Genomic DNA, 20,066 nt, shown 5'->3' with positions numbered 1-20,066 from the left:
TCACAGTCAGCAGTCTGCAAAGTCTTCTGATTAGAATCCCACAGAGTGCTGTGAAAGACATTAGGATTCTAGGGAGGAAGAGTAGAATACTTTAGAGGACATATTAGGGCTAGATAGTCAAAACCTAATACTGTCAGAGTATTATAGGAGTATGAGAGACAAAAGCCGTCAGAAAGTGGAGTTAGGAAGAGAAAGGAGGATTTGAGAGTGAGGAGTGTGTGAAGTAAAAGAGTGACACAGCCAGAAGTTATCATCATTCACTGAATAATTAAGCTATCAACGTATTGAAACCAATAGTTTCAAGTTTTATTTTGTTTTATAGTAACCTGAAGTCCTATAATATTAAATTATAAAAGTCACATCTATGGCAATCTTTAAGCAGTGGCTGAACAAACACAAGTCAGGGATGCTGTAGGCAGATCCTGCATGGAGCAGGGGCTGGATTAGATGTCCTGTATGGCCCCTTCCAACTCTATGGTTCTATCCTCAGGGCTATATAGTCCAATGAAGAAGCCTTAGAGCTTGGACAAAATTCAGTTAGGAGATTTAAATAAAGTGTTTGGGATTAAATTCCTGGTGACATCATTATATACATTAAGAGGGTAGCGTAACAAGTATATACATATTCTACATACCTTCCCATGAATGAATAATCATATCTTCTCATATAGTACCGTATCCAGCTGCTCTGCATCTTAATGTTTTGAACTCTGGAATATCAGACTCCCGTTTTTGAAACCAAACCAAACCAGAATTTGCATTGTATGTAATTGGCTTCTTTATACAGATTTCTAACGTGACGCCCTGCAAGAGCTTCTCTGCCCCATGAAGGATGTGATTAAACCAGCAGTTTGTTCTCTCATTTCCATGAAATCAAGTATGCTGTTTTTTAAGACTACTTCCAGCAGATATTTTAAATCAGTTATTCAATTTTAGCTCCAGTATTTCAGTTTTGGTTTCATTAATTCTGTGACAAGACATACATCCCAAGTACATGCATTACTTCAAATACCTCCTTGAAGAAAACATATGCATGTGAAGGCATGGGAACAAGGTCACAGGCACCAAGAATGTACATTCATTATTCTCATCTTTTATTCCTTGAGTTTCAGATTCTAGTTTGAAACGTATGGCTAATGATTCAAAACAAGAGTGGAGAAAAACAGCATAGGGTCCTGTTCCTCTCAATAGACTTACTGATTAAAAGAAAAAGGAGTTACTCCTAATAATATGTTTTAGATCAAGCCTTGAGCTGCAACTTAATATAGATTTAAGATCCAATGCGGGGGGGGGGGAGCACATCACGGGTATTTCTCCTAAGGACACTGTGCCCTTCCTAGTAGCAATACATTATGTATCTGTCAATAACAGACTACACTAGAGTTATTTGTGTCTCTGACATTTCAAATCTCTTATGTTGACAGCTCCCAAGGAGAGCAAGTCACAGAACTTAGTACAGCTGTCTTAAATGAGTCACATTTCTAATTTCCTCTTTTCAAACTCATTAATATTTACATGACTGTTATCATACAAAAAAAACACTAAAGAGACTCATTTTCAAAGAAGTAAAATAGAACAAGCATCTATTTCATCTACATGAGAGTCGCAGCTACAATTCAGCCTTGGTTCCTTCCTGTGCTAATACCAACCAACTGGCCAACCAAAACACTCAAACAAAAGGGGAAGGGGGGGGAAGGGGGAACAATATATCCCAGATTAAATTTATAGTACCTTTCATTCTGCCCAACGTCCTCCCCTTCTGACATTCTGAACTTCTGAAAGAGGGTTAAATCCAAGGAAAGTTTGTCAATCTTTGTCTGGGGGGGAAAAGTCTCCGGGTCTCCTTTACAGGCTCCTGTTAAGACTCTCTGGTGAAGGGTGTATTTACACACATCATTAAGTGTCTGCTTAACTTGAATGAAGTTCACAGAGTACAGCTTTGATTGGCTCAGCCAGAGAGCAAACAGGTCACACCTTCTTCTGAGCACCGTGACAGGCTGCTTGGCAGCGAGCACTCTCCAGAAGCCAACAGTTTTAGGATCACGTGAGCTGGAGCCGCCCTGTCATTAACCTTCATCTGCCTGACCAGTCTGGAGTCTTTCCTCCTTTTTCCTCGGCCAGCTGTGACAGGTTTCTTGCTAGCCATACTAAAAACCTGAGTGGTCGCTTACATTCCGTTAAAATAATTAAATACATGACCCCACCCAAATTTGCTGACAGGACCTTGCTGGCCCCTCAGTTACGCTGCTGGCACTCGCTTGCTTTCCCCCTCTGCTAGCTGACAACGATCCTGTGAGGTGACCAGATTACTAGGGAAAATGAATGGCAGGGTCTACGTGTTTTCCAAGTAAGAGTGGTTTCCTTCTTGCAAGAGCAGCACGTGAATGTTATTTTGCTCTTCATGTTCTCACTGGTGCCTGCCAAGTGAGGAAAGCCATTTCCTAACTTGGTCACTTCTTTCCATGTGACAGGCAGGTGAGGGCAAGATTTGTGGCCAACATGTGGTCTTGCCATTGCAAATGCAGGAGGTAGTTTAAAAAGTGGGCAGAGCATGGCCATGTAACTCATGCTGTTGCTTAGTAAATAAAAAACCTCATCCTAGCAGTTTACATTGTTTCACTAGGCGTCCAGCAGCGCACTGAAGACTGAGCACATTTATTCTAGCCTAAGGCTGTGTGAGGCAACGCTCCCTTCGTCCGAGAGGGTGGGGGAGGGTTTTGCAAAAACAGGATGGTCCAATGAAAAAGAGCACTCCATCCAACTCTGCCAAGCAACATCTAAGAAAGCACAGGATGAAAACATGAAAAGTGCCTCCAGTCAGAATGATGGAAAGGTGTGGCTGAACTACTTAACATTTGAACACAGTTTGAGTCCAGAGTCACCTTTAAGACCAACAAAGTTTTATTCTTTGCACAAGCTTTTGGTCCTAAAAGTGCCACCGGATTCAAACTTTGTTCTGCTGTTTCAGATCAACACAGTAACCCACCTGAATCTAACTGGTATCTGATAAGAGGTGGGATACAAAAGATACTAGCACATACATTGTGAAACATTATGCAAGAGTCCAGTCCGGAATGCTACTGGCCTGTAGGAAGACAATTGGCTATCTGTGGTTTAAATAATCTTAAAATGCATTAAACCATATCATTTTGAGATCACACTAAATTACACTAAATTATGCTACACTAAATTATGCATTTTGCAACTGAATTTTTTAAATTCTCACACTATAAAAATCCAGCTGCAAACTGCATTATTTAATGTAGTGTGAATGTACCCAGTGTCTTGCAAAGGAAGATTCACTGGTCTTTTCCTCCTCCAAATAATAAAAGGGGAACCAGACTAGAAGGAATAGAGGAATAGATGACACTCAGCATTTGAACATCCTTAGGATTTAATACCATGCACAAAAAGCACCTCAGGGATCAGAAGACAAGAAGATGTTTGAGAAATTTCCTGAAAAATGGCTCCCCTACCTTATAAGATCTACAAAAATCCTTTACATGCAAACTGAGAAAGCAGAATCCAAGGGGGAAATCAAGGTGAGGCAGTGTGTCAGAAGGGAAGGTGGAGCCAAAAGGCAGGATGCAACTGTTGATCAGCTGACCAACTTCCTCTTCCCAGGTTACTAATTTTGAGACCCCATCAACCAAACAGACAACACCCTTATCCCACATAGTACATAAGAACACAAGAGAAGTCATGTTAGATCAGGCCAATGGCCCATCCAGTCCAACATTCTGTGTCACACAGTGGCCAAACAAACAAACAAACCCCCAAGTGCCATCAGGAGGTTCACAAGTGCGTCTAGAAGCCCTTCCACTTTGCCCCCCCCCCCAAAGCACCAAGAGCATCACTGCCCCAGACAGTTCCAGTAATATACTGTGGCTAACAGCCACTGATGGACCTCTGCTCCATATTTTTACCCAATCCCCTCTTGAAGCTGGCTATGCTTGTAGACACCACCCACCTCCTGTGGCAGTGAATTCCACATGTTAATCACCCTTTGGGTGAAGAAGTACTTCCTTTTATCTGTTTTAACCTGACTGCTCAGCAATTTCATTGAATGCCCACATGTTCGTGTATTGTGAGAAAGGGAGAAAAGTACTTCTTTCTCTATTTTCTCCATCCCATGCATAATCTTGCAAACTTCTATCATGTCACCCCGCAGTCAACGTTTCTCCAAGCTAAAGAGCCCCAAGCGTTTTAACTTTTCTTCATAGGAAAAGCGTTCCAAACCTTTAATCATTCTAGTTGCCCTTTTCTGCACTTTTTCCAATGCTATAATATCCTTTTTGAGGTGCGGTGACCAAAATTGTACACAGTATTCCAAATGAGTCCACACCATCGATTTATACAGGGGCATTATGATACTGGCTCATTTGTTTTCAATTCCCTTCCTAATAATTCCCAGCATGGTGTTGGCCTTTTTTATTACAATCGCACACTGTCTTGACATTTTCAATGAGTTATCTACCATGACCCCAAGAACTTTCTCTTGGTCAGTCTCTGCCAGTTCACACCCCATCAACTTGTATTTGTAGCTGGGATTTTGGCCCCAATGTGCATTACTTTGCACTTGGCCACACTGAACTTCATCTGCCACATTGACGCCCACTCACTCAGCCTTAACAGATCCCTTTGGAGTGCCTCACAATCCTCTCTGGTTCTCACCACCCTGAACACTTTAGTGTCATCTGAAAACTTGGCCACTTCACTGCTTACTCTCAACTCCAAATCATTAATGAATAAGTTAAAGAGCATGGGACCCAGTACTGAGCTCTGCGGCACCCCACTGCTTACCATCCTCCACTGCGAAGACTGCCCATTTATACTCCCTCTCTGCTAGGAAGTATGAGGATGCAATTGCCCCTCCCAATGCTACCAGCACAGCAAAATTCTTCAAGGAACAACAATAAAAATTATATATCCCCCTCCTTCTATAAGAGAACTCCAAAGTGGTATACAGAGGACTCCCAGGAGACCTTTCATTTGGGCAGTGACCAGATCTACAACTCCTTAGCTTCACCAAGGTAACTACATCATTATGATCCTTTCAATCCTACTCAAGGCAGGGGGATGGCTCTCCAACGAGGCAAGCCCAGGTCCTGATCAACTGCTCCAGGAAAGTTACAGATCCTTTCATGGCCTCCCTAAGTGTCACAAGAAACACACCTGTCATTACATCTAATAATCACTGGCAAAAATCCTTAACCTGAATCGTATAAATTGGGAAGCCACTTAAACAAGAGCGGGGGGGGGGGGGAGTAGCTGTTCTAGTAGCTGGTTAATTAGCACGACAGACAATCTTGGCTGTTTATGACCACTAGACCTCTTGCCCCTAGGGCAGTAATTCCCATGGTACCCTGGAGTACCGTGAACACTTCCTAGGGGTACCATGAGATGTAGTGTAGATGCACCGTGATGTCAGCCAACCCCCACCCACCTGCCACCTCCCTCCGACCAGGCCAGTCAGGCCAACAATTAAAAAAAAAATGCATGCAAGTGAGGCTGGCAGTGCCGCCGTATGCACACACAAGGAGGCACTGCCTGGCCCCACCTCCTCGGTGTCCTCCTTTTTGTGTGAGCTGTGCTGATCAGCAGCAGGAAGTGAGCAGAGCAGCATGTGTTGCCTGCTGCCACTGCCCGCCGCCTCTGCCCCTTTCTTACCGAGCCACCAGGCAGATCACCCGGCTGCTCTCCTCCTCCTTTATTCCTCGGACTGACGACTGGCTGCTGCCGCCAGTCCTAGTATTGAGTTGACGGCAGACTGGTAAGCAGCAAGTTCAACAACATGCTGTGCCATGAGGAGGATGTCCTGGGCGGGCCTCAGAGGCCAGGGCTCGAGGCGGCTGAGTGCGATTCCACTTTCACAGAGGGAGTGGGAGGCAGCAAGGCAAGGCAAGCACACACAGCTGGGACTACTGGGAGATAAGTGGATCGAGGGGATGGGGAAGTGAGGCAGAGAGTGGGTGCCATGTGGGTGGCCTTGTTGGCAATGGCGAGAGCTTTGCCCCTCTTCTCTAAGGCACCTAAAATGGCAGGTGCTGAACTGGTGCAAAATGAGTGTGGGGAGCGATCCTCCCACAAGTATCACTAAGTTGCAGCACAACTCTCCCAAGGCAGGTCACCTCCTCAGCTCCCGTTTACTTTTAATGATCTGAAAGAATAGTATTTAGACATGTTTTCTAATTAGGTTTATTTTGGAGTAGCCACTCTTGGATGAATAATTAAAACAACTGGTGCCAGTGTATATGGAAAAATCTACAAATGACCACCGGAAACAATAATACTATCACACTATCAGTGTGTAAGTGCGTTCTTATTTAGTGCAAAACAAAATAAGACAAAGGAACACGTAATATTAGAAAACCTCCACAAAGCCACTACATCAGTCTCAAGGGCAATGCCTCTTTCAAATGAACTGTTGTGGATATGGATGGAGTCTTTTGGTGTTCAGCTCATGGTATGTACGGAGAGAATAAGGAACAGCTTATTGAAGGAATCTTCGTGGTTTCGCTTATCAAGTTCTTCTTCAGCGTGTTCTCCCGACGTTTCACAGAGCCACAGTTCTTTTTTCTATATCATGGATCAACACACACTCTCAACATCTGCTCTCAGGTCTCTCCTGGATGAATGGCTGCAAAGCTGCAGTGCACTCAATCAAGGGCTAACCATACTGTGTTAAGCAGAGTCTGACCTCGATTAATTTAGAAGGATGAAGCTCCATTTAGAATTGCACGGCTAACCTGCTTTTTCCTACATGCTACTCATATTGATTTTAAGAACCACATTGGAACTTTGAATGTAAAGGCTGACTAGACGAAGCATTCAGTTAAAAATGTGCTTTCTTCTGCTGCCAGTCATATTTGAATGAACCCATACCATTTCTGATGAAGTGTGCTTTTAGCATACAAAAGCTTACATTCACAAGTTGCACATTCCACACTAGCATCATAAACATAAACTATTATGTCTCTCATATAACTAGAAAGTAAACCAATTTTTTAAAAAATAGGTGTTTTCCTCAAGGGTACTGTGAGATATGAAGAGCGAGATCAAGGGTACCACTACGTAGAAAAGGTTGGGAAACACTGCCCTAGGGGTTTAAATCAATCAATGATTAATCAATCAATCTGATCAATCATATGATTTGTCTTGTTTCATATAATATTATGATTAGAAAAAACACATTTTGTGGATGATGCATATTACAAGTTGGATTTTTGCCAAATCTGTTAAATTGGCAAGAAGCACTTTATTGGCTGTGAATTTGGAAGTTATAACAACTTTGCCAGACTTGTAGATAGCTTTGTTTTACACCTTTGTTACATGGGTATGGATTCTTGATTTAAGAACATTTGCTTGCGAGACACTGAGAACACCTGTATGGCTTTTTAAGATTTGGTAATGCTGTAAAGAAGAAGAAATTAGATTTATATTCTGCCCTATACTCTGAATCTCAGTGGTCACAATCTCCTTTACCTTCCCCCGCCCCCACAACAGACATCCTCTGTGAGGTAGGTGGGGCTGAGAGAGCTCTTACAGCAGCTGCCTTTTCAAGGACAACTCCTTCAAGAGCTATGGCTGACCCAATGCCAATCCAGCAGCTGCAAGTGGAGGAATGGGGAATAAAACCCAGTTCTCCCAGATAAGAGTCCACGCACTTAACCACTACACCAAACTGGCTTCAGGAATACCAAGTATCATTTTACTGCTTAGATGGAAGACTTCCATGTCCCCTTAGAATCACAGAATTGTGTTCAGTTTTGTGCACCAAATTTTAAGAAGGATACAGGCAATCCTGAACGGGTCCAGAGGAAGGCAACGAAGATGGTGAGGGGTCTGGAGATCAAGTCCTAAGAAGAAAGGTTGAAGGAGCTGGGCATGTTTAGCCTGGAGAGGAGGTGACTGAGAGGTGATATGATCACCATCTTCAAGTACCTGAAGAGCTGTCATCTAAAGGATGGTGTAGATTTATTTTCTGTGGCCCCAGAAGATAGGACCGGAAACAATAGGTTGAAATTAAATCAAGAGTTTCTGACTCAACATTAGGAAGAACTTCCTGATCGTTAGAGCTGTTTCTCAGTGGAACAGGCTTTCTCAGGAGGTGGTGGGCTCTCCTTCCTTAGACGTTTTTAAACAGAGGCTAGATGGTCATAACAGCAATGAAGATCCCATGAATTTAGGGGGAGATACTTGTGAGTATCCTGCATTGTGCAGGGGGGGTTGGACTATATAACCTTAGAGGTCCTTTCCAACCCTATGATTCTATGATTCTACAGATCAACCTAACAGTAACAGGATCCAAACCATGTTTTACCAATTTGTCAACAATAATATTGTGTAGAACCTTATCACAGGCCTTACTGAAATAAAAGAATAAAGTATGTCTACAGCATTCCCAGTAAGAAAGTAACTTTCTCAAAAAAAGAGATCAAGTTAGTCTGTCATCACTTGTTTTTGAGAAACCCATGCTGGCTCTTTGTAATCACAGTCATCTTTTCTAAATGTTCCAGGACTTGACTGTTTGATGATTTGTTCTAAAACTTTTCTGTTTCCAAATATTTTCAAATATAATTAGGAAAGGGGAAGGCAAGGGGGAAAGGAGATCGGGGGTCATCATCATGATTTTACATCATTGCACGATAGCGTAGTTCGCTTGTAATTTGTTCCAAAACTTTTCCAGGTATAGACTGGTAGCTAATGGTTTGGTAGTTACCTGGATCCTCCTTTTTCTCCTTCTTGAAGATGAGGACAACATTTCCCCCCCTCCAATCTTCCGGCACCTCAGCTGTTCTCCAAGAATTCTCAACAATAATGGACGAGGCTCAGAAATTACATCCACAAGTTCCTTTAGTATCCTTGGATGCAGTTCATCTGGCCCAGAGAACTTAGTTTCATTTAAAGAAACTGGGTGTTTATGTACTCTCCCTATGCTGATCCTAGGCTGCAACTCCCTTCCCTCATCATATGTTATGTTTTTGCCATGTTGAGCACCGTTTCCCTCAGAAGAGAAGACTGAGGGAAAATAGGAATTGAGCAGTTCTGCCCTCTCTTCATCACCTGTTACAATGTCACTTTGCTGTCGCCTCAAGGGGCCTACCATGTCCTTGCTCTTTTTCTTACTTTGTACATATGAAAAGAACCCTTTTTGGTTGTTTTTAGTATCTCTCGCTAGCCTAAGCTCGTATTGAGCTTTAGATTTCGACTGCTTTCTCTACAAGCACTGGTTATTTGTTTCTATTCATCCTTGGTTATAAGACCCTCCTTCCATTTCCTAAACGCTGACCAAGGGTTCCAGCCTCAGACAGAGAAAGTTATTTTGCATTGAAAGAGGGGTGCAACTGTTCTCTGATGCCAGTCTTTTCAGCTTGGGAGCTACACTGAACAAAGAACTGACACAGAGTTGCAATGAAGTGTGTCTTCCTATCAACACTTTGGAGTTGAAAGCCATCCCACTGGCCCTGCTTCACTTTCAGGACTGACTAGTCAACCAACATAGTGGCCAAATCCCACCTCAACAATCAAGGGGTTTCCAGATTCTTCACCTTACAAAAGGAAGCAGAGAAGCTGTTCAGCTAGGAACCTGGGGAAAGATGGCGTCAAGGACGGATGTGGGAGCACAGCTCTGAGCTTCATGGATAAGTGCACCTGTTGTTTTACTTATTTTTAACTGTTTTTAATTAATGAACATAAGAGAAGCCATGTTAGATCAGGTCAATGGCCCATCCACTCTGTGTCATGCAGTGGCCAAAAAACCCCAAGTGCCATCAAGAGGCCAACCAGTGGGGCTAGAAGCCCTTCCACGGTGCCCCCACTCCCAAGCACAAGAATACAGAGCAAAACTGCCCCAGGCAGAGCGTCCCAACAATAAGCTGTGGCTAATGGCCACTGATGGACCTCTGCTCCAGCTGTTGATCCAATCCCCTTTTAAGCTGGCTATGCTTGTAGCCGCCGCCACCTCCTGTGGCAGTGAATTCCACATGTTAATCACCCTTTGGGTGAAGAAGTACTTCCTTTTATCCGTTCCAAACCGACTGCTCAGCAATTTCATTGAGTGCCCATGAGTTCTTGTATTGTATGAAAAGGGAGAAAAGTGCTTCTTTCTTTACCTACTTTATCCCATGCATAATCTTGTAAACCTCTATCATGTCACCCTGCAGTCAACGTTTCTCCAAGCTAAAGAGCCCCAAGCATTTCATAGGGAAAGTGTTCCATCCCTTTAATAATTCTAGTTGCCCTTTTCTGCACTTTTCCCAATGCTATAATATCTTTTTTGAGGTGCGGTGACCAAAATTGTACACAGTACTCCAAATGACGCCGCACCATCAATTTATACAGGGACATTATGATACTGGCTGATTTGTTTTCAGTTCCCTTCCTAATAATTCCCAGCTTGGTGTTGGCCTTTTTTATTGCAATCGCACACTGTCTTGACATTTTCAGTGAGTTATCTACCACGACCCCAAGATCTCTCTCTTGGTCACACCCCATCAACTTGTATTTATAGCTAAGATTTTTGGCCTCAATGTGCATTACTTTGCACTTGGTCACACTGAACCTCATCTGCCACATTGATGACCACTCACCCAGCCTCAACAGATCCCTTTGAAGTGCCTCACAATCCTTTCTGGTTTTCACCATTCTGAACAATTTAGAGTCATCTGCAAACTGAGCCCTGCGGCACCCCACTGCTTACCGTCCTCCACTGCGAAGTCTGCCCATTTATACTCACTCTCTGCTTCCTATTAATTAGCCATCTTTGATCCACAAGAGGACCTGTCCTTTTACTCCATGACTTTTGAAATTTCTAAGGAGCCTCTGATGAGGAACTTTATCAAAAGCTTTCTGGAAGTCAAGGTAAACAACATCTATTGGGTCCCCTTTGTCCACGTTTGTTCACCCCCTCAAAGAACTCTAACAGGTGAGGCAAGATCTTCCCTTACAGAATCCACACTGAGTCTTCCTCAATAACTTGTGTTCATCAATGTGCCTACTCATTTTCTCTTTGATAATGGTTTCTATCAACTTTCCTGGTATTGAAGTCACTCTGTAATTTCCCGGATCTCCTCTAGAACCCTTTTTAAAGATGGGGGTGACATTTGCTACCTTCCAGTCCTCAGGAACGGAGGCAGATTTCAATGAAAGATAACATATTTTTGTTAGGAGATCCACAAGTTCACCTCTGAGTTGTTTCAGAACTCTTGGATGTATGCCATCCGGGCCTGGTGACTTATTAGTTCTTAATTTGTCTATCAGGTGTAGGACCTCCTCTCTTGTCACCTCAATCTTACTCAGGTCCTTCAACACACCTTCCAAAATTAGCGGTTCTGGAGTGGGCAGACACTTCTCACCTTCCACAGTGAAAACAGAGGCAAAAAATGCATTCAGCTTCTCAGCCATTTCCCTATCCTCATTAATGGCATAACAAATTTGACTTGGCTATCTCTTAGCCTTTAACTCACCGAGACTGTTTTCATCTCTTTTGCAGCCTGAATAATGGGTGGCTGTTCAGCTAGGTAGAGTTGCATCTGTCAAGGTGGACTGGCTCAACCGAGAGTGTCTACAACTGGCAGAATGGTCCCTACACAGATCACTGCTTCAACAGATGGTGCAGCACTTCAATCCTCCAGAGGTGGATCTGTTTGCATCATCTCTCAATCATCAGTTATCATGGTTTTTCACCAGATATTTTCATCATCAAGCAGAGGGGACAGACACCCTGATGTCCAGTTGGCCTCAAGGACTGATGTAAGCATTCCCACCAATTCCAGTTCTGCCAAAACTTATCAGAAAGATCAAACAACAGAGAGCAAAGGGGCTACCTGTGATGGCCTCATAGTCCTTGGTTTTCTTCAATACAGTGAATGGTGGTCTCAGACCTGCTTCATCTTCCAATACATCCAGACATGCTTCTACAGGGCCAGGGCCCCATCTGGCATCCTCATCCAGAACGGTTGCAGCTGACTGTATGGAGGTTGAGCGGACCTCGTTCATAGACCCTGGATACCATGCTGATGTGACAGAAGCGATTTTGGCATCAGAAAAGCATCCACTACTAGGATTTCCAACACTTCCTGGAAAGTGTTCCACAGATGGTGTAGAAGGAAAAGAAGTGATCCACTGCAACCCTCTTTCAAGGGATCTTACAATTTCTACAGGATGGTCGACAATTGGGTATGAAACCATCCATGTTCAGGCGACAGGTAACAGCTTTAGCTTCCATCTGTCAAGCATTGTATACCCATTCTATATTGCTGAAGTCAGACCTTAGAATTGTTATTCTTATGCTAGAGAAAGTAGATGGTAGAAATGTTACTAACCCAAAGTTAAAATGTGAGCACATCAAAGTAGCCACCCCCACCTTTCTTCTTTGGCTCTTACTAACAGATGCAGGAATGTCCTCTTTGAAGATAAGACCTCCTGGGACTTGTTCCCAGGCCTAGCAAGGCCTGAGCCCAGGATGCGATAGCCGCAACAGAGATAAGGAACCCAGAGTGTGAATTTCACATGTGAATGTAGAATTGTTTATAGAACCTTTGATGTGCCATTTTAAAGCTTGTATTCTAGTGCTACAAAGTATCAGTCCCAATCTTTAGCTCGAATGAGCCACATGGATTATCAATAAACCTAACTTTGTTTCAAAATCCAAGGACTGGTTATTTTGAAATCCCATGCTTGACACCATCCTTCAGTGGGTTGATGGAGTTAGTCCTACTCATCCTCATATATGCAGATTCCTGCGGGGAGCCACCCTACGATGCCCACTGCAGATTCAGATTTCTTACTTGGCATCTTCATACCATACTGACAGCATTAACCAAGCATGGTGAAATTCCATTGATAATTGATTGTTATGGGGTCCTTCCTAACACTGGTCTGTGAAGTATCACGGAGGACCAAGTTTTGCTAGCTTTGTTATTCTTTCCCTTCCCCCTTCTTGCTTTATTGCCTGAAACGTAGAAGTAGTGAGAAACGAAATTAACTTGAGAAGAAGTAATCAGCACCTTCCCATACATTCCTGGTAGGCAGTGCGACACATCTGGGGAAAGCAAGGACAGAGTCCTGATAACGCTATGAGAATGTATGTCAGACACTGGAAAGTTACCATGATACAATATGATGCTTGGTTTAAACTGTGATGAACTGCTTAGCTTAACTGACTCCATTATGTTATTAACCTCAAGGAGAAACCTTGCATATCAAAGTAGAAGCATAGTTACTACTAACACTGGTGTGAATTCCTGTCCCTGATACTAACAAAAGCAACATCCTTTTGAAGATAAGGTGCCTCCGGGAATGCCGGCTCAGCCATCCCTGTGAGAATGGGAACCACAAAGAGATAAGAGAAAGCAACCATGTGAAATGTATCACTTCATAGTGGGAATGTAGATTTGCTTTGAAGCCTTTGATGTACAAGTGTTTAAAGTATCTATGCACCCAGGGAAAAGTATCAGTTCCAATCTTACTGCGCTCAGAAACTATGAACTATCAAATAAAGCCTTAACATTGTAACAAATGGAGTCTGGTTATTTTGAAGTTCCATTGTCTTACAATGTAGACATTTATGATAGTTTATGTGTGAGAGCTACCCCGCACCCCCACCCTTTGGAATCCTTTTGAAGTAAGCCTTAAAAGTATTGTATCAATGTATTTGCAGCATTACTCTCAAGAAACTGCTACACAGAAAAGTATCGGTTTATCAATAAACGTAGTCTTTGTATCAACTTCGACTCGTCATTGAACCCGCATGCTTGACAATCTCCCTTTGAGTCTCTCCGAACAATTCTACTGAAATGGCTACACATGAAGACCATCTTCTTAGTTGCAGTAACTTCAGTTAGACGGGTCTCCAAAATAGGGAGCTTTTTGGTTAAACAGGACCTTTGCATTTTCCATAGGGATAAGGCAGTGCTATGCACGGACCCTATGTTTCAACCAAACGTTAAGTCTAGATTGGGGGCCAGTTTGGTGTAGTGGTTAAGTGCGTGGATTCTTATCTGGGAGAACCAGATTTGATTCCCTACTCCTTCACTTGCAGCTGTTGGAATGGCCTTGGGTTAGCCATAGCTATTGCAGGAGTTGTCCTTGAAAGGGCAGCTGCTGTGAGAGCCCTCTCAGCCCCACCCACCTCACAGGGTGTCTGTTGTTGGGGGAGAAGATATAGAAGATTGTAAGCCGCTCTGAGTCTCTGATTCAGAGAGAACGGAAGATTCTATTCACTTACCGTGAAGTCTTCCTTCTCTGTGGTCCCGGAGTGGTCCAGTCCTCACTCTTGGGATCACAGCTCCTCCTCTTCTATTGAGGGCTTAACAAACTTGACCCGAAGGGGAGGTGCTTGATCCTCAGAAGTCAGTTCTTTTATCAGCTATCCTACCTCCCTAATAATAACTCCCAGAACAACAGGAGAGAACATCTCTCAGGAAAACAAAAACAGTCCCCTCCCTCCAGAGCTTATCCTGAACCCTTACTCAAGGGGCTCTAGTGAGGGACCCAGTAACCGACACAGTGCCCACCTCCAACTCCGCAGTCCCAGGACAAAGCTGATACCCCCCCGACACAACTGGGTGGGTAGGACTGGACCACTCCGGGACCACAGAGAAGGAAGACTTCATGGTAAGTGAATAGAATCTTCCGTTCTCCAGTGGTCCCAGGAGTGGGCCAGTCCTCACTCTTGGGACATAAAAAAGCCAAGTCCCTGGGTGGGCACTTCAGCTTTGTCCCGAGACCACGTGTTGGAGCACCTTCCTACCGAACGCAGCCTCAGCCGAGGCCGCCTTATCAATCCTATAGTGCTTAGTGAAGGAGTGAACCGACTTCCAAGTTGCCGCCTTACACACTACCTCCAGAGAAGGAAAAGCCCTATAGGCCACTGAAGTGGCTGTTCCCCTGAGGGAATGAGCCATCACTCCCACTGGGGGCTCCAAACCTTTTGCCTTGTAGGCCTCACAGATGCACCCCCTAATCCACCTACTAATGGTGGAGGCTGACACCTTGCGTCCATTGTTTGAAACCCTAAACGAGACAAACAAAGAGTCAGATTGACGGAACCCCTTAGTTCTGTCCAAATAGAAACTAAGGGCTCTACGGACATCCAAACAGTACCACAACTTCTCTGTCTCATGGACTGGATTAGAGCAGAAAGAAGGAAGCACAATGTCCTCCACCCTATGAAAGCGTGAATTTACCTTCGGAATGAATGCAGGATCAGTGCGAAGCACTACTTTGTCCTGATGGAAAACGCAGAGATCCTTATGAATCGAAAGAGTCTGAAGCTCCGACACTCTGCGCGCCAAGGTGATGCCCACTAAGAACGCCACCTTAAAGGTCAGCAACTTAAGGCTACACGATGCCATAGGCTCAAAAGGCTTGCAACATAGTGCCTTCAGCACCGTGTTTAGAGTCCAAGACGGGAACCTATGCACCTGCGGTGGATTAACCAAGGTCACCCCCTTTAGGAACCTCCTGATATGCGGGTGTGTGGAAATAGACTTGCCCTTCCTAGACCCTCTAACCGCTGCTATGGCTGCCACTTGTCTACGCAGCGTGCTAGTGCTAAGGCCTTTTTCTAGCCCCTCCTGCAGAAAAGACAGTATGACAGCAACTGAGGCATGTAAAGGGTCTTGCCCCTTATTTGCACACCAGGTATGAAAAACCTGCCAGGTAACATTATAGCTCCTGTTAGTGGAGCTCTTCCTCGAAGACAACATGGTGACTACTACCTTAGTAGAATAACCCAGACTAATCAACTGCTGCCGCTCAATCTCCAAGCAGTGAGCTGCAGCATTTCTGGTCGTGGATGATGCAGTTTGCCTTGCACTAGTAGATTCCCCCTCAACGGAATTTGCCACGGTTCCAATATCGACAGACTTTGAAGTTCCTGGAACCAGGCTCTCCTGGGCCAAAAGGGGGCCACCACAATCACTTCCGCTTTCTGCTCCCGGACCCTCTGCAGAAATCTCTGGATGATCTGGAATGGAGGAAAAGCGTATAAGAGTTCTCGGCCAGTCTGAGTTCAGAGCATCGACCGCCGTCGCCCCTCTGCTTCTTGTTCTTGAGAAATACTGAGGCACTTGGTGATTGCCGTCCGAAGCAAAGAGATCCACTCCCGGCGTCCCGAATCTTTGGCAGATCTCTCAAAACATCTCTTGATGAAGAGACCATTCCGACTGGTCCAGTGATTGCCAACTCAGCCAGTCCGCTACCACATTGTCCTTTCCTGCCACATGGATGGCTCTGATGGATCGAAGATGGACTTCCGCCCATCTGAAGAGGACTTGAGCTTCGTCCTGAAGCTTCCGGTACCTGGTGCCTCCTTGACAATTCACATAGGCCTTTGCTGTCATGTTGTCTGTTTGGATCAGGACATGAGTCCCTGTCAGTCTTTTTTCCATCTGAAGCATAGCCAGTCATATGGCTCTCAATTCCAGAAGATTTATACTTTCTTCGGCCTCTTGGATGTTCCACTGACCCTGTGTTACCGCTCCGGCCATGTGCGCTCCCCAGCCAAAAAGGCTTGCATCCGTGGTCAACACCACCCTTTTGGGTTCCCGCAATTCCTGTCCCAAGGAAAAAAGACCGGGAGTCTGCCACCACTCGAGATCTTTCAACAGATTGGTTGGTAATGTCAGTGAAATCGGGCTTCTGGTACTTATCTGCTTCTGGAAGGGTAAAAGGAATTTCTGGAGTGGCCTCGTGTGGAACCGTGCCCACTGAACTATGTCCTGGCACGAAACCATCATTCCCAACAACTTTGCCAGTAGCATCAGCTTGACTCACTTCCGTTGCTGGACTTCCAAAATCAGCTGCAAGATCTTTGACTGTCTTTCTGGGGTCAGAAAAACCCTGTCCAAGCTAGGTGTGTCAGAGACTGGGAAGGTTGAAGCCAGCTCTTCTGAACGTTTATCACGAACCCGTGCAATCTGAGGGTTTTTATGGTCAAATCTAGGTCTTGTTTTGTCTACTCCGCTGACAGGACCTTGACCAGAATGTCATCCAGATACGGAAACAGAGAGCCCCCTGTAACCGGAGGACCGCCACAAGTGTGACTAAGACTTTCGTGAACACTCTTGGTGAAGACTTTAAGCCAAAAGGCAGAGCTCTGTACTAGTAATGACGCCCGTCGTAGGAGAAGTGAAGAAACCTGCGGTGTCCCTTGGTGATAGGGATATGAAGGTAGGCCTCCAACAGATCTATGGAGGCCATGAAGTCTCCCCTTTGAACAGCCAGTAGTATGGACCTCAGAGTCTCCATTCAAAACTTCTTTGTAACTACCGACTTGTTCACCCACTTCAAATCCAGTATAGCCCGAACGTCTCCGTTCTTTTTGGGGACTACAAAGAAGACTGAATATGTGCCTTGAAATCTTTCTGTCACCGGGACCGATTCGATGGCTCCTATCTGAACCAGATGGTCGATGGCCATCAGCAATGTATGATGTTTCTCGAAGGATTGAGATCTCTGTACTTCCAGGAAACGGTGTCGTGGAGGCGAATAAAATTCTAGGGAGTAACCGTTGGTAACTGTCTCCAAAACCCATCTGTCTGAAACCGTTTGATGCCACACATGGGAGAATCTTTGAAGCCGTCCCCCTATCCGACTGAGGTCCAATGGACCCGCCCAGTCATGCTGAGGTAGACTTCTTCTGTCCTTTGATTGGTTGACTTTGTTTCCCACCGAAGGAAGCTCTGCCGTCTCTGGCCTTTGGTTGCCACTTTGTTCTGTATTGCTTGAAGGAGGTTTGTCTTGAGTCTCTCCTATTTCCACGAAAGGACTGGGACCTCTGTCTTGTCCTGTTCTCACGTCTCTTGGAGGGCAGGACTTTTTTCTTATTTCTGTCCTCTATAAGAGATCTGTCTAGGCCTTCCCCAAGAGCGAGCCCCCTTTAAAAGGAACTGCAGCCACTTTTGCTCTAGCTGAGGGATCTGCATCCCAATTACGTAGCCAGGTATTCCGTCTGGCCGTAACGCTAGAGGCCATAGCCCTAGCAGAGAGTTGAACTGCTTTAAGGGTCGAGTCTGATGTAAAGGCAGTGGCTAGCGTAATTTTTTTAAGTGAGTCCTTATTTTTTTTAACTTTCGGGTCAAGAGCCTCAAAGGGGCTCTAAAGCACGTCCTGCTTAGATGGCAGGGCTAAACAAACTGACTTCTGAGGATCAAGCACCTCCCCTTCGGGTCAATTTTGTTAAGCCCTGCAATAGAAGAGGAGGAGCTGTGATCCCAAGAGTGAGGACTGGCCCACTCCTGGGACCACTGGAGAAGAGTGGGGTATAAATCTGCCATCTTCTTCTTCTAGATGTCATAGGGCTCAGGAGGTTTTCCTGCCTTCCTTCTGTCCCAATTCCAAACATCCCAATGAGCGTTCCTGGCACACCTGGATGTACAACATGCATTCTAGGTCTTCCTGCATTGGATGGAGCTCATTTGTAAGACTGACGCAATGTATGTTAACATCCCAGCAACCAAGGATATTAAGTAATGCAGGAATTTATGAACTAACTACCTTTGTTCTCTGTTTTTAATAATTTCGTGGGTTTTTTCCGATTCTTTTTAATTGGATTATGAATTAGGATGTAATTATCAGGATGTAATGCATAAAGATGTAATGTATTAAGAATTTATAACCAATAAACCCCAAAAGATGTTAAAACAAAACATCCCAGCACCTAACTTAGGAATGTCAAAATCAGCCATTAGTTATGACATTCCCCAATGCATCACAGAGGCATACAAAGCCCTCAGCATGACAGTTCCTCCAGGGAAAACAGCTAATTCTGCTAGAAACTTGGCCACCAAATGCAGCCTTTGACAAAAACGCATCCGTGGAGAAGGTGTGCAGGGCAGCCACTTGGTCCTCAGTTTCTACTTTTGTGTGCCACTACAAGTTGAACATGTACGATTCAGCAGATGCAGTCTTCGGAAGAAGAGTACATGTAGTTTTTGAATAGGGCAATTCCCACCCTGTTTAACCTACTGCTCTGGGAGCACCCAAGATGTCCTCTACCTCTGAGGAAGAACAACCCTTGGCACTTACTGTGAGAGTCCCTTCTTCTCAGAGGAAAGGAGGACATCTTGATTTCCCTTCTATAGCCCTATCACTTTCGGCACTCTTTACTGCACACTACTTCTTACCAGCTCTGAGTGCCTGATGCTTATCTGTATAGATCAGGAAAGGCCAAATTGCAGCTCAGGACGGAGCCACATGTGGCTCTTTCACACACATTGTGTTGCTCTCAAAGCCCCCACCGTCCTGTCGACTGGCTTGGAGAAGTCATTTCTCTCTTGAAATCACTTCCCTATATCAAGTCATTTAGGAGCTTGGAGAATGCATTTAAAATTAAAGTTGCTTTCTTTCCACCTCTCTTCCCTCCCTATTTTCCTTCCATCCTTCCTCCCTTGCAGCTCTCAAACACCTGACGTACACGTCTTGTGGCTCTCAGACATCTGATGTTTATTCTATTTGGCTCTTATGTTAAGCAAGTTTGGCCACCCCTGGTTTAGATGATTCTCTACCTTCCTGTTACATTTTCTTGTTACTAAAAGTTCTAGTCAGTTAAAGGTGTTCTTTAACATTAGGGGAACTGCTTCTTGGAGTTTCCTGAACTGAGAGCTTCCGCACCATAAAGGTAAAGGAAGTTTTTAAAAGTCCTGCCTCCCTGATAGGATGGTGGGAAACACCCAAGATGTCCTCCACCTCTGAGGGAGAATGAAGTTGTCAGCAAAACAAGTCAGGAATTTACTGAGAGATCCATTGTGATTCCAAGACATCTCCAGGTTGGCAACTCAAAAAAGAGAGAAGGAAGCAGGAAAAGGGGAGAAGCTATGGGGGCTTTCCAGGAAAGATGAAATAGTGGGGGAGGGAGAAAATGAGATGCCTCCCACATATCCTTGTGGTTTCCCATGTATTTAATAATTGGGGGCTTTGTTTTAATTTAACCACCTACTTTGACATAAAGGTGCTCAAATTTCGGAATGTGAACAGAAAGAATTACACAGCAATGGCTCTTCATGTTCTACACTAATTCGGAGAGAGAATTCCTCCTGATGTGAATTTTTCCCACCTGT

At 44.5% G+C, this 20,066-nt stretch overlaps 1 protein-coding gene across 1 annotated transcript in view; it reads right to left on the bottom strand.

Moving 5' to 3' along the window:
- Positions 1-1,990, bottom strand: part of RETREG1 (reticulophagy regulator 1) — a 47,540-nt gene extending 45,550 nt beyond the window's left edge. The window contains exon 1 of the mRNA XM_060244310.1: positions 1,732-1,990. Coding sequence (XP_060100293.1) covers positions 1,732-1,766 — 35 coding nt within the window. The 5' untranslated portion in view covers positions 1,767-1,990. The remainder of the gene's footprint in view (positions 1-1,731) is intronic.
- Between the last annotated feature and the right edge of the window lie 18,076 nt (positions 1,991-20,066).

Source organism: Heteronotia binoei, chromosome 7 (assembly GCF_032191835.1).
Source record: "Heteronotia binoei isolate CCM8104 ecotype False Entrance Well chromosome 7, APGP_CSIRO_Hbin_v1, whole genome shotgun sequence".
Taxonomy (NCBI): domain Eukaryota; kingdom Metazoa; phylum Chordata; class Lepidosauria; order Squamata; family Gekkonidae; genus Heteronotia; species Heteronotia binoei.
The sequence above is the reverse complement of the archived record's forward strand: the minus strand, read 5'-3'. Positions and strand labels throughout refer to the sequence as shown.